General features: G+C 42.2%; 1 protein-coding gene across 4 annotated transcripts in view; it reads right to left on the bottom strand.

Annotated features, from left to right (window-relative positions):
• The window catches only part of CDH4 (cadherin 4), a 447560-nt gene that overhangs the window by 61520 nt on the left and 370982 nt on the right, over positions 1 to 15058 (bottom strand). For all 4 annotated transcript variants that reach the window (XM_085314135.1, XM_085314136.1, XM_085314138.1 and 1 more), the window contains exon 6: positions 14333 to 14505. In XM_085314135.1, the coding sequence (XP_085170261.1) occupies positions 14333 to 14505 (173 nt within the window). The remainder of the gene's footprint in view (positions 1 to 14332; positions 14506 to 15058) is intronic.

The raw sequence follows: 15058 nt of genomic DNA, 5'->3' as shown, positions 1-15058 counted from the left end.
ATCTAATCACCTCGCGTGAGAYAGAAGCGCCAAACACGCAGTTCAAAGATTTCACGCCTAAAGCTCTGAGGCGTCTGTATCCTGAGAGGACGCTGAACCACGTCRGTTGTCCCACCTAGAACGGCGTTTTCTACATTCCTCCCAAAGCCAGCGGTCACAGCCTTTGGCAGACTTCACAAAAAGAGCGGGAAAASGGCAAAATTAGTGATTACAGAAACTCAAGTCTTGGCTGCACGTAAGACAGCTTCAACTTCTACCTTTAGCTACAACATCCCAGCCATGTTACACRCTTAGTTATCACTTGACTCCTCTCCTGCCCTAGGACCATGAATGTTCACGCTTTTCACGGGTCCTCAATTTTCATTGCTCTAGCTCTTGCCTCAACATACAACGTCCTACACTATCATCAGCACCGTTTCTTCATCAGCTGGATCCCATCGTTTTCAAGGCTGCTTCCCTCCAGCCTGCCTCAGTCTTCCATCCCTGCAAAGTTTGCATCTTCCTCTTCCTACTTTATCCCCACTCCCGTCCTCCTCCCTTGCATCTCCCTGCTCCTGGAGAAGCAGAAGGGTGCATGACACATCTTTTTTTCTTCTTCTCCTTTACTCTACATCGTTAYGAGAGTGCCTGGCAGCTGAGTGTCCCCAGACGAGCGGGGTGCGCTGTGAGATGCATGCTCTGCCTCAGTAGGGAGCAGATGAAGGCACACCGCACACAGCCGGAGGCTCCCAGCCTCCTGTTACATCCCGCCTCCTCCCTGGGGGATCGTGCTGGAATCGGTGTCCTCACTTCAGCAGTCTCTGATTTCCTGGCCCAATTATGAGCCACCCAATAAATAGATGGATTGCACTTCTAAAATGACAAAGCAACTCATTCCTGGCAGGAAAAGAGGAGAACCATAAGGAGCTGAACAAAATCACCTAATGGAACAGACAGGCAGCATTTATTCAGTTGCTCTCTGTGCTTCGCTCACAATAACGTGTTGCAGTGTGCTTTGAACTTGATTCCCCAAGAACAAATATAATTCTTATTTATAATGCAACAAAGGATAAAGCAGGTTTCCTGATTCTGATAAGTGACTCTGTGATTATTTCTTCAATAAAAATCGTGTCTTTCAGATTATTCTTTCATGTTTTATTCTCGTCTGGAACAGAGGAGGCGCAGAGACAAGCATCTCTGCGCCTTGAGTCACTTAGTTTATTTTCTTATTTATAAAACCCAGGGACCCACTACAGCACACTTCAGCGGCACTTGAGAACTTCTGAACACTGGATTAAACTTTGTGGACTGGACTTCCAGGGGCGGATAACCAATGCCTGGCTGCAGAAAGTGTCACCGTTTATCAGGTAATTGCATCCTGTTGGATGGCAATGCACTAGCAGTAGGCTTTCAGCATTATCACCCCGGATCATGACACAGCACTCTCCTTGAATAGTAATAATCTGGCTTTCCGAATAAGCAGCGAACCAATATGCTGCTGGGAAGCCTGTCAGCAAAATGTACGTACCGTACATCAGCATGCTCCAGACATCAGTTTGCTGTACTGAAAGGGGGTGAAAAATGTTAAATGAAATGTAATCACCTTCACATATGTCTAGCAGATATGTACTGTATTATTTACTGTGTCTTCTTTTAAGATACCTGTCACTGTACCATCTAGAAAYACAAAATACATTAAAAACAAGATTTTCTGGGGCAAAGTATCCCACTGAAATTCACACACCTCCTTCTCATAGTCTGTGCAAAACTGAAAAGCAAACAGGGGCTGGACCCCATCAGAAAAAATCCCCAAACAAATTGCGTGCTTATGCAGTGATGTATTTATTTAGGGCCACTCCACACGGACACAGCTGGTTAGACTTGAAAATAACTGTGTGTGAAAATGCGAACAATAATATAAATAACAACGTAACTTCAGATGAGCTTTCTCAAGATGGTCTGATGAGTTTTCCCTGAACGCTCCTTTGCACATCTGGTTATTAACTAYGTAATTTAGTCCATCTTACTTCCAACGGACACGGTGAGAAATGCACGGTGCCTGCGTGCCTCTCTGAGCATGCCCTGGTACAGCATCTGGGGTCGGCACAATAATGCAAAATCCATTTCTCAAATCTGTCAGGCAGCCTTTGAAGATGCTAATACTGCAGGCAATGGTCACTCGGAGTTACATTAATAGGTTCTTACTGTGAACAGTGGAATTAGCTTTCAGTGGAATATCCCTAAATACCCTTTTTGCTATGGTAGAATGACAGTAGTGGCAGAGACCATACAGAGAGCTGAAGGGGCCTGAGGACTAAAACTGGTGGAGAGTATTACGACAAAGTGGTTTTTCATCAGAAGATGTTAACAGTGCAACTGCTCCTAAGGAAGRGAATTTGAAAGCTCTCTTGGAATTTATTTTAAAATTTCAAAATAGTCAAATGTCCCTTTCTAAAATGTTTGAGATAGCTTTTTCTAAAATGGATCTTTTAAAATGTCAGAAAACATTCTAGAAGACTAACACCAATGTAACATTTTTGCAACTATTAAAATAAAAATGTTGATTCTCTCCAGATCTTTTTCTGATGAGTAATTATGATTTTTAAAATTCATTATTTTGTCTTAATGYGGTGGTGGGAAACTGTTGTGGGGCATTTCCTGCCTAATCAGAATCATCTACATATATGATTGCTGTTGTTTCATTTTCTACCCACACAGATACAGCTAAGACATTTTCTAGCCTTCTAATCTGTGTGTTTACAGAAACGTTGCCATGACAAAGCAGCTTCAGGTGAGGCAGCTACCCAAAGATACATTCCATGTCCTGCAGATTTCCCCTGTATTCAAGCAATTTTATTAGCACTAGTGAAGCTACCTAGTGGAAAGCTAGCTTAGCTATGTCTACATGAGCCACAGGCAGAGCAGCGATTGCTTTGTAAACAGATGATATGTCGAAGGCATGCAGTCACCTGGTGCCCATCCAGCCCATGCTGAGGGAAGCTGCCTCCGTCCGTCATCCGCAGGGCAGATTTKGATACTCTGGAGCACTGGTAACCCTTTCAGATTTTCTCTTTATGCTCAAATATGTACCATTCAAGCCATATCTAGCTGCTGATTTACAAGCAAATACTGTTCATTACCTTTTCTGCCAAACATCGTGTCTTCTGATATCAAACATCAAGGTGAGAGGCGGGGGAATGCACATAATTTACCAAGCTAATAACGCAYTTCCCATCACGCTCCTCTGCATTGCCGTGGCCACAGAAAGATGGAATCAGCCAAGATGAAAGCAGTCGCAGGGCTGAAGTTTAATGGCTAAAATAATTGCAGAAACATACACATCTCCAAAACAAACCACTTCCAGAATGAATAATGTGTGGAGTATCCTCTCATCGACCACTTCACTTCACCTCAGCACAAGCTCCGCTACGAGCAAAACACATACAATATATCGCATGATATTTCAAACACTGCAGATCTCTACGCCTGGGCCAGCTCCTCCACAACGCAAGCAAMCTGCGGGGTTTGCAAAGCGTTAAAGAAAGAAGGATGTACTGCTGCTCTTTGTGTGTCACTGAAACCCGCCTTCAGAAGGTGAGGACAATGCTCGCCAAGCAGGCGTTTGGCGCAGGTTTGCTTGSGTGATAGCAAATCCTCCCTCAAAAAAAGCAGAAAGCTACTCATAAGCTACTGATTTCCACACCCTGCTCCAGATCCTCAGGCAACAGAAATCAGCCTGGCCAGCACACGCCTGTTTTAGAAACTGCCCCAACTTTTAACCATTACAGTGAGATTCTCCCTTATATACAGAGATGCGTTCCGTCACGTTGATATGAATGTGAAGCTGCAATCTATTTATTTTTAATAGATCTGCAAAAATTAAGACTGGAAACGCCAACTTCCTAAATCCCTGGACAACGCGAGTCACCTCATTTTATCCCATTAGTTCTCCTTTCAAATTTTAGCCATCATATTTGAGGTCACTCAGTGTATGACCTGTTTACTTTAACTGAAAACTACATGTATTTTTCCAGAAAGGCATGTGAAACAGAGAGCATTTTAAGTGCAAAAAATGAGCAGCTTAAATAAAACACCATKGTACTGACACACACTCAACCAGCATTTTGTACATTAAATCCACACAAGTTTTAAAAGCTGGAATAACACAACGAAAAGGAAAATAGCTAGCCTWCACACTAGGAAAAAGGACTGTGAAGCCCGTAAGACAAAAGAACGAACTGCCTCACCCCTCCRCTACTGCAAGGACCTGGATGCTTCGCTGTGCATTTCTGGGAAAAGTAACACACAGCTCCTTGCCTGCACATGAAACTYCGCTGGCGTTATCCAAGAGAGCCTCTCTCAGGCTGTGGTCAATGGAGGAAGTTTCAAATCTCTGTACAGTATTATTAAATAATAATCTCTGTGCATTATTATTTAAAGCCAGTCCAGTATTGCTTGGAAGTGTCTAACAAACAGTTGTTCTCCTTCAAAGAGCCACCTTCTGCCACCTTTTTGGATACTAATTAGCATGAAACCCAAGGAATTTGACAGTATTCATGGAGCAAAACAGCAAAGCTCTCACATTTTTGTCCCTGTGCACATGTTTCTGTCTATTTGCAAGTAGCACATCCCCAACAATGATGTGCCGTGATCCCAACGCTTACCCAAATTTCTGATAAGATGCACTACAAAGACACTAGATATATAACCATTTAAATTATACTTTACGAAGCACACCAGAACATTTCTGTTGTTTTCACTGATAATCTTCCATTTAAAAAACACTCTCAGAATACAACATTCTTCAGATCTGGTCCTGTGGCAGTTACATTCATTCAGCATTTACCCTGCCTTTTTCTTAGGCTCTGTTAAGGAAAGTAGCTGCTGCAAACTGAAACATGCTSCAAAATYATTCATGCTCTAGGAAATGTGTCAATGACAATATTTTAGTAYGAAATATATCCAAAGATTATGTTTTAATTATTGTAACTCTATACCCTTAAACATAGGAAGGGGCTGTATTATTAAAAAAGCACTATTAGGTCTAGAAAGAAAAGAGTTAACTAAGTTCTCTCTTTAAGATGCTAATAATAGACAGTGGTCTATGGATAAGTTAATTAGTGGAGCCAGCTTGTGTTTAATTATTTCACTTGACCTGGTGCAGATTTATACAATAATCCCTTTAGAGAGGGGAAGGGGCTGTTGGAAAGTATGTGATGCACCAGAGGAAAAACTTYAAATCTGTCTGAGCTGAACAGGTAGCCTTCTAACTAAAATTGGAATGATACACTATTCTCCACTGTTAGACAAGCTCAAACGAAAAAAGAAATGCAGGTCTGAGCCACAGAGATTATGCTAAGGACCTGGTGAGCTTTCCACTCCGATACTTAACTTTTTTTTTCTCCCTATTCAGCTGGGATTTTACTATTGAATAATGTATAAACCAACCCACTGTAGTCAGAGGTGGGATTTCAGAAGCAACTTGAAACAAGTGCAGCCAGACTGTACCAGAACTCTCTGAACATACTAAAATATGTTTGAAGAAAGAAAAGGGTCTACAGACTATTAGTATATGTGGGTTTTTCTTATAGGAGTGGCTCTAAAGATTTTCACATTTAAAAAAGAGAACTGATTAAGTTGGGTATCAGTCCTATGCTTGTTGAGACTCTTTAATAGGACCAATTAAACTCAAAGGTTTACTTTATCTCAGTAGGTCAAACCCAAATCATGTCGTCTTTAAACTTGGTAGCATCTCTTTGATAGCTTGCCCTAGAAAATGTCATTACAGTTTAACATGTGAATCCACACGTTCTCCTTCACAGGCTGTAGGATCTTAATGTCATACTTAAAGGAATACTTAAGCAATACTTAAAGGAATCCAGGTGTATAACACAGTCCAAGCCAAACAGAAAAAAAGAAGAAAAAAACAAATTGGGGAGCTACTTGGACAGACAGAGAACAGCTTCATATACAATGTGTGAGTGGGAATAAATTCTCTTCATTTAAGCCAAACTAGGAATCATTCTTGGTGGAGTCAGTTCCACAGCAGATGTAAACTTGCTGTGGCTATGCTTTTAAACACTAATTATCTCTGTTTTGTGGTTAGACCATCCTTCTGTATTCATCTTCAGGAAGCACATATAATGTATGGGGACTAGACTGAAAAACTCTTTACAGAATAACTAGATTCATAAAAACGCCACAGTGTTGCTCTGTTTGATCCTTTTTATTAAAAGCATGACATGATGGAGGATGAAATGCCCTAGGACAGGAGCAGGACCAAGAAGAACGTGAGCTGTCTATGACAGATCGCTCTGTCAAACACTTACTGCAGAGAAAGCACAGCGATACAGAGGCGGGCTCCTCGTCAGCTCCTATGACAGCTACATTTCCCCGGAACAAGGAGACTGTCAGCCATGGGCATAAAACTCCTGATCAGAGAAGATGAAGCCTCCTAAACAACTGGTCTGCAAATGTGAAGCCAACTCAAGAGGACTGGCACAGCCATAAAGCCAAGGGCCGCTCCTCATCCTCCAAGAACAGCTCTGATGCTCCTCCCTTGAAAGGCAGGGAGGAGAGGCAAAGAAGACACAATGTGCCCCAACTGTGTGAATAAGGCACCCCAGCAATGCCAACAGTGAGGCAAAAGTTACTGAGCCTTAAGTTCAAAACTGTCAATAATAAAAATGTTAGAGCAGAGGGGGTTCTGCAGGACTGCTGTCCTGATGACAAGTTGACTATGATTTTCTGAATCCCGCAGAGCTCCTGTTGCATTGATTAAAATATTTGGAAGGACATGATAAGGTTTCATGGAAATTATCAGCCCTTGCATCCACACAGATCCCTTAACTAAACAAGGACCGTGCTGCCACGTTGTTTCAGAGCATGCAAAGCCCCCACCAGTGCACCTCCCTCCCCAGAAGCAGAGGTGTCAAGGATTAAATGTCACACGTCCATCAGTCAACGATTAACAACATAGGCTAGCACAAAGCATCCTCTGCCTGTCCATGTTGCACGATTAAATGTGTTCTTCGCTCTGACTTACTTTCTTTATTAGTGTTTATCTTTGTTTGTCAATGCTATTTACTTCCTAAACCCCCCAGTGATGACAGGGCCATTAGTGTTTAAGCACGGGGAGGATAATGAGTGAATGTGTGCAGATGAAACTGGAGCTAGAGTGAGCTATTGGTTACACAAACTCAAATTCAAACTGTGCCAACAGACCTTCACAATTTGTATAATCAGCTGGTCTTCAGCCCATTACATCTGTGCCCTGCTCATCTTGCTGGTGAATTTTTGGGGAGGTAAATAGCCTGGCTATTTTCCACTCTGCTCACCGGGCTCCCCCCACAGTTTCTAAGCTTTTCTCAGCCCTTCTGTTCTTTAGCAGTTTCTCCTGTCACCTCCAAATTTTCTATTCTTTTAGTGAAACACATACGCATGCCACTGTCTTCCAGGCCTGCCGCTCGGCGCCCTGGACATACTGGTTGCTCCATTCTACGTAGCTATCAGAGAGTTAGCAAGGAAAAGCAATTAAGAATAACTCTCCTTATACACAAGCTCTAAAAACTAACTGATAGCATTTTATTTAAAGAGTTGCAGCAATCATGCAGAAGACAGTAAGGTACAGATGGAAAGGTCTACCAGAAAGACACAGCGCCTGGAAATGCAACTGGGGAGAAACATCTTTTTCTGGTTCTGAAACAAGGCTTGAGGATTGCCGACGTAATTCCCTTATTAACTGAAATAAATGGTGGTGTTCCTGCGATGAGGCTTCCCTCACATCCTTCCCACATAAGTCCTCCCCACCAGCTAACGGCTGGTATCTCTAATTACAACAAGTGGCCCTCCACTGGGTGCATGACGCATTTCCAAGGCGGCAAATTGGGTTAATAAAATGAACCTCCTTCACTGATGAGTGGCAGTGCTCCTACCATAATTTGCTGAAAAAGGTTATTCTTGCCTATAACAAGAAAATGAAATGCATGCTGGAATGATGGAGCAAGCTCAAATCAGTCCTACATACCATGTGGAAACATAAACCAGAATCAAGCATAAATCTGCTGGCTAAATTCAGCTTATGGCTAATCAGCTCTTCCTTTGACAGGATATGCTGCTGTGGAAATAGGATAATTTTATAACTGAATAATTTAACCAGTTTTATCTTGAAGTAATGATTTCAGGCATATTAATATATAAAGCTTCAGTATTTACATTTTTGTTATATGGACCCAGAAAATTACAAGGTATCAGGAATAATACACTATTCGGTGACAAATGACATTTACGGAACGGTTTTCATCCCCCAGAATGACTTTGTGCTCCCCAAATCCCCGGGATGCGGTGCGGCAGCCCGGCAGACGACTCGGGCAGGGTGCTGTGCGGCAGGGCTGGGCGGGGGGGCTGCTTCCCAGCATCGCAGAGAAACTCTTCTGCAAACGCTAAGGCTAGAAGGGACAAGCAGAACACACAGTCTGACCTGCAGTACAGAATACGCTATAGCATTTTACCTGCTTACCCCTRTTAGGATAATAATTTATGTCTGACTACAAGACATGCTCCAGACTGGCTTCCAAGCATTATTTGAACACTGTGAGAAGTGGAAAATCCACTTACCCTTGGAAGTCTGTTCTAGTGGTTAGTCATCTCAGTCTTAGGAAAATACCTTGGGAGCCTGAGTCTAGAAGCTAAACACAGAGGCTTGTGGTCCAAATTCATAGAAATAGATGTGTCTTACTGGCAAAATAATGACTAATCTCCCACTCTCTTCCTCCTCCCATGAGTCTGGCTGGGAAAGCACTTATCTGCATATGTTTTAACTCAGCGATACAGGAACTCCATCTTTACACACGAGACGCTCAGCAGAACCAAACAACCTTGTTTCAGTTCTTCAGAAAAATAATGGAGAGAATCAAAGCCCAGAATCCCTCGCACTTTAAAGAACTCCGATAATGGATACAAATAGCAAACGCTGTGCSTGTTAGATTGCGCCTGTCAGAAGGTGACATACTCTTACCAATTTTGCATTAGTCCTCACTGCTCCTTGGAGGTGGCTAATTTGAGCGAGGAAAATGGGAAACAGAAATTCTTATGATGCAGTCAAGCCATTTAGATGTCACTTTTGCTCATTCTTTGTATTTTGTCAGTACACATACACGACTGATAATCTGCACAGATTCACTCATATATCACTCGTATCATGTCAAGATCCTTCAGAATCACATTGCAACAGATGTTCCTCCAGCCCTCTTCGRCGGAGGAGGCGCAGCTTCGCAGCGTATCACATTGATACGCAGTGAAGGGGAAATAATTAACACAGGSGACCATAATTCAGAACAGAATAAATTCCTTTTGTTATATTCCAGGCACATAAAAAGGCCTGAAAGCTGCTGGACTGTCCTGTCAGAGGAAAATTTTCTGGTACAGTAAGCAAGGCTCGGTCTATGTTACCCGATCGTTATACTTAGAGAATACTAGCTGGCTGCAAAAACAAAAAAAAAAAAAAAAAAAAAAAAAAACAGATACACTGGGTTTGTGTAATCTCAAACTAGAGTACTGGCACCCATAGGACTACTCCAGGAAAGACAAATTATAGCAGTCCCAACGGTTACATTAATTCCCAGCTGTCACCAGTGTAATGCTTTCTTTACTCCCAGCCAGCCCCAAGATTTTGAAATGAAGAGATGAGGAGGTTTCCAACAGATACCTGTAGTTACCAAGAGAAAAATGTACCCAAAATAGTTATTACAGACAGTACAAACCAATCATGGTTTCTGGAAGAACAGAATACTGCATCTTTTCTTAACATAAAACTTCAAAATTCTGTGCTTTCAGAAACATCTACTTGCAGCAAAACCACAGTGTTGGAAAAGAGGTAACTGTCTCTGCCAATGAGAAGAACTTTCGCACTTCCCCCCCCAAAATTCTGCCATTTCATTCATAAATAAAATAAGCTACTAACTTGGCTGTTGGCAGGCACTCCCTTTTATCTTTCACTCACTTGAGAAAGACCAGCAACATCACGTTTTCAGAAAGCCGAACGTAGTAATCATAGAATTGGATTTCATGTATTTTTAAAAGCATTTGCAGCAGCAGCGCTCCAATCACTTTTAAAAGAAATATAAACATAAAGAAATTTGGAAGAAACAACTCAAGAGTTCCTGACTTGCTTTATTTTTTTCTTAACATGAGACGAATGTGTTGGGAAGGGCCTGCTTTCTGAAGAAGAGCTCAAAAAGTTATCAACCACTGCAAAGCCAAAACACTTATTATCTCAAATAAGCCTGGATGACATTTGAGATGTCTCGACATTTATTGGCCTGCCAGCAGCATGTGGAATCAACCAGTTCCTTTTCTTTTACTTTTTTTTCCCTCCTTCCTCCTTGCTCAAAGTCCTTGTTCATAAAATATTTAGTCGAAGCTCTTCAGAGGAAAATATTGCCTGTGCTACAGCCCCAGTGCAGGTTTCCTGTGCTACTGAGACAGACGTTCTGCCACCAGAGGAATCAAAATAGCTGATCCAGTTGAATCACTGCACCAAGAGCTCACGGTCGCCTTCAGATGGACAGTCTGAACGCCAGTCTGAGCCGGAGCGGACAAAATGAGCCAACGTGTAGGACACTTCTGGTCGCTTTTGCGTGATGACAGGGAGAAATGCTAATTTTCAGAATGAGAAACAKAAATATGGAAGTTTGGCCTGTTTAATAGCCCCAGCTAGGGACAATTGACCCATTTTTTACCTGTGATAGGTATTTCCATGGAGAAAAACAGAACACTGCAGTCTGGAATTTGGACACGCTGCTAAATTCAGCAGGCATCACGACTAGCAGTTGGCTAGCGGTTCTTAGTACCACCTATTTCTGCAGCAGCCTGCCATAAATTAGATAAATTAGCATGGTTTTCCCCCTTAGAACTTCATTATAATCTGTCCTCCTCCCGTTCATAGCCTCCCTTATTAATCCATACATTTTGTGCTTCAGTCATTACCCGATCTTCTCCTCCTAGTTTTATTAAATCAACCAAAAATTCCCTGCATTTTCTTCCTGTGTTAGAGCAAGAATCTGCTTTTAACCTTTTCATCTCAGCCCGCTGTTTGAATGCACCTTTGAAACTCTGGCACAGCCTAAATCCCTATCATTTTTCTCTATTAGTTCAAGGGATAGATGTTCCTTTGTTCCACCCTTGGCATTTTTCACCCTTATGCAGGCAGGAGCTTAAATTAGACAGTTGCTAAACTGTCCTCCTTTAATATTTTTTATGAAGTGCAGTCCAATTATCTTTATCTTCCTTGGGGATCCATTCAATTAAGCGCAGTCGTAATGAGTGAATGGACACAGAGCATTGTAACCATATTTACATCCAGATTAATGGGAACCAGGTAAGATAACTTTAAAGCTATCAATATTTTAATACTTTGGCTTTTCATTTTGCCGTCTTCGATGTCAGACACATTTAGAGAGACCGGCACAATTTTAGAGGCTGTTTTTAATTTCCTCCTTGGTTTATGGAAATGAGTGAGGGTTTAGAAACAGCAATAAACTACATGAATTTGTCTCAGAATAGGTTTCCTGCAGGTTAACTGAAACAGTTCTCATGATACAACTAAGCTGGAAAGCTTACTCCAATTTATCGGACGCTCCATGAATTGAGCATAATGCAAGAAACCAGCCAATACCAACATCTAAGTGGAGACGCTGAGAYCCCTGGGAAGCCTAGCTAAGGGTGAACGCAACAGAAACGCTGAACAAGAACTGCCGGTTATGAAGTGACTTTCCTCCCCTCCGAAAGATGAATGCTGGAGCAGGAATACGGATCCGTCTCTCAGCTACAGAAGAGCTTTGACTGCTCCTTTCACACCTSCTTTGAGGAACCTTTCCATTGCTGGAGCAAAGTAGAAAGCTCTAACTCTAAACGAAAACCCGGTTCTGTTTCAACACCGTTTAATGCAACAATATCATAGACACTGATAAATGTGTCAATAAGCAATTGGAGAAATAACTTGTATCCAGGGAATTTATCTTAGTTGGACTAGTTTCAGCTGTATAGGTCAGATTTGTTAACATTTTAATTTACACAAATCTGCATTCCAAATACTGTTCTTCTGCTCCTTTTCCTAACAAAAAGAGAATGTCAGCAGTAAAACCAAATTTACTCCCCTAATAGCTTTTTTTAAAATTTCAGGAAAAAAACAAATACAAACAAAAAGCCAATCTGTGGTAGAGTTACAGAAGTGCTTAAACACATTTTTCAATTTAGACCTAATGTAATTTTATTTTAATAAAATAGAAAYTTCTTTCTTTCCCAGCTGTAATCCTGAAAAGCAGTGGAAAGGTCTGGGAATACCCATGTCCTGTAGTCTCAGGTCAGCCCCAGGATTGTGCCCAGAGCTGGCTGTTTGTCCTTGATCCACCTGTCCCCTGCCCAACCAGGTGTCCCCAAGCTGTGCTACACTAAACGCCACATTCCTATATATGAAGTATTAACTTGCCTTGATTCCCAGATGCAACAGGGGAACTAATATGAAGTATACGGTTTCCCTATGAGTTTTAAAAATATTTCAGACACAACAAGATATATATGAAAAAAAGATCATAATTCTGCCTTATCCTTCYCCTTATATATTGCCTGCTCCTTTTTGCTTTTGATTTGCTGATTAAAACCTCTGTCCCACCTTGCTATCCCAATCGATGTCTCTGAAATTAATACAAACCTACGACCTTTCCATATCCTTACAGTCCTGTATTAAAATGCTGGCCCTACTGATGTCAAGGGGGCAATAAAAGTTCTGCCACTYCCATAAAATCAGCATTTCCCTGCCAGAATTTAGATCCCGCCTCTGAGCACTTTGTCACTGTCCCTCCGAGGACTGCTAGCAGTCTTGGCAGCACTTGTGTTTCCTCTTTCATGGCAACCACTCTACAGGCCTCAGCGTTGCCTACAATAATCTACTGCTTCAGATTCAGTTAACCTCCTTATTTTTTAAGGAAAAGCAGTGAGGAAAAGTCAAATTTGCCCTAGGCTGTGCTTTCAAAGTCTTCTGCATCAGTCTGGAAGGMGCAGGCTGTGGCACTGCCTCTGCCCTTAGCTTTGCTTTGCCAATCTTCACGTCCWGAAGCCAGCGTGCCCAAGGGTGTCTCAGGCCCCAAACCCATCAGTCCTCTGCCTACGCAGGATGGGGAGGAGGGAAAGAAAAAACAAAACCAGTTTCCAGTGCCTTCTCCCCCAGACACAGGGCATTCGACTATCTTAGGAATGGATTTTGCGGGAYGTGTCACCTCTGGGGACTGCCTGAGCTGAAACATATGCACCTACGTCAAAGTATTGTCTATCTGCTGCACAGTTGTACTATGAGTGGGTGTCAGTCCGGTAAACAAATGATCCTTCCAGTCACTTACGGGTTCATCAGGTGATGCTTCAAAAACCTTACAGTCCAGTGGAAAAAAAGACACAATTTAAGCTCCCTGTCTCACTTCAGAGCCAGGGACCCCTTTTCCCTCCCTCCTCATGGTCACTCCCACCCATCACTTATGGTAAATTGACTTTTGTTTTAAGTGTGAGGTATAAATCCTTTCACCTTGATTTTATATATACCACCAGAGAAGGTAGACCTTTGAGAATTATATAGCCTATACTGGCAAAGCCTGTTTTTGTCAGTTAAAATGATATTTTTTCTATGTTTGGAAAAGCTGTACATTGTAGAACACCAGGAAGAAGAGGAATTAAAAGCAGAAGCATCACACAAAATCAAAAGCACATGACTGGTAGCACACACTGGAAGACCTTTTCCTAATTTTAATTAGCAGACAGGAACCAGCAAACAGGGACTGTGTAGCTTTACTGAGAGGAAAGAGTGGAGCTGTTAGTGTCTGCCCAGAAGGCAGTGGTTGGGAAACRGCACAAGGATGTCATCACAGGACATTCAAAGTACGACAAGTACAGGCTCTGTAACTCCTTCCAAAGGTAAAATGTGAAGAACTAACCAAGATAGGTCTGGAAAACGGTATTAATGCATGCCACTATATTCGTTCCCCAACAGAGAGGGGACAAATGCCAATTTATTCACCCCTCCCATACCTTCTGACATTTTTTCAAGTACTTTGAATTGTACAAATCTAYGCAAGGAAAATACCAGCATCACGAGTGAGGAGATTCTCCCAGAGTTCACTGACTGACAAGGATTAAGGCAAAAATTCTGCACCACATCAGAGCTACAATGTCCCACAGCTTCTGCAGCTGCAAAGACCATGAACAACACTTTGGGACTCAGACTTTGGGAGGGTTCGTATTGGAGACAGAATTTAGGCGTTACAAGCTAGTAATCAAGTGGAAACTGTGTTATGTTTTTTAAACTCACCTCTCTGTCCAGTCCTGCAGCCACTGTGACAATGTCTCCCGTCTCACTGTTAATGGTGAACATGTTCTGTGATGGGCTTTGTGGGGTCTGAGTCACAATTCGGTATCTCACCATCCCGTTCGCTGTAGTGCTATCATCGGCATCGTTTGCCGTCACTGTCATCACATAGGTACCTTGAAATGAGAGAAGGCAAACCATGAGGAATATGCCATTGCACAGYTGACTGCAGCACCACGGACCCGGGCGCGTGCATTTTAGTCGGCAACGCCACAGGCTCAATGTCCCGTTTCAGTCTAGCCAGCTAGACAAGGCGAGGATTATGAAAACAGTAACACTGCTGAGATTAGATGATCTGTAAGGATATCGATTACACAAAACTGGTATACAGAGAGAAGTTATATGAGACTATATGAGGATATCTACAATTAACTTTTAATTCTTTCGCTGACAGTAAGTTCTAAGGCAGTATTTTTTGTCCTGCAATTTCATGAAAATTCTCACAGGAGATTTTTTTCCATCTACCAATCCCTGCATTTACATCATTCAACAGTATTTCCAGATTTAATAGCGGGAAGAGTTCTCAGCAGCTTYGGAAGGACCCCATCAACTTGCCCATGCCCAGTGCAGCAAGCAACCACCTGCTGCCTCTAGGTCTTGTAGAAACTGCCACCTTTCTAGCTCCTAGTGGAGAAAAAACATTTCTGCTGAGCAAATGGAACAGCTGCT

This window comes from Rhea americana, unplaced genomic scaffold (assembly GCF_003343005.1).
Source record: "Rhea americana isolate MKP2758 unplaced genomic scaffold, rheAme1 scaffold_4, whole genome shotgun sequence".
In the NCBI taxonomy this organism is placed as follows: Eukaryota; Metazoa; Chordata; class Aves; order Rheiformes; family Rheidae; genus Rhea; species Rhea americana.
The sequence above is the reverse complement of the archived record's forward strand: the minus strand, read 5'-3'. Positions and strand labels throughout refer to the sequence as shown.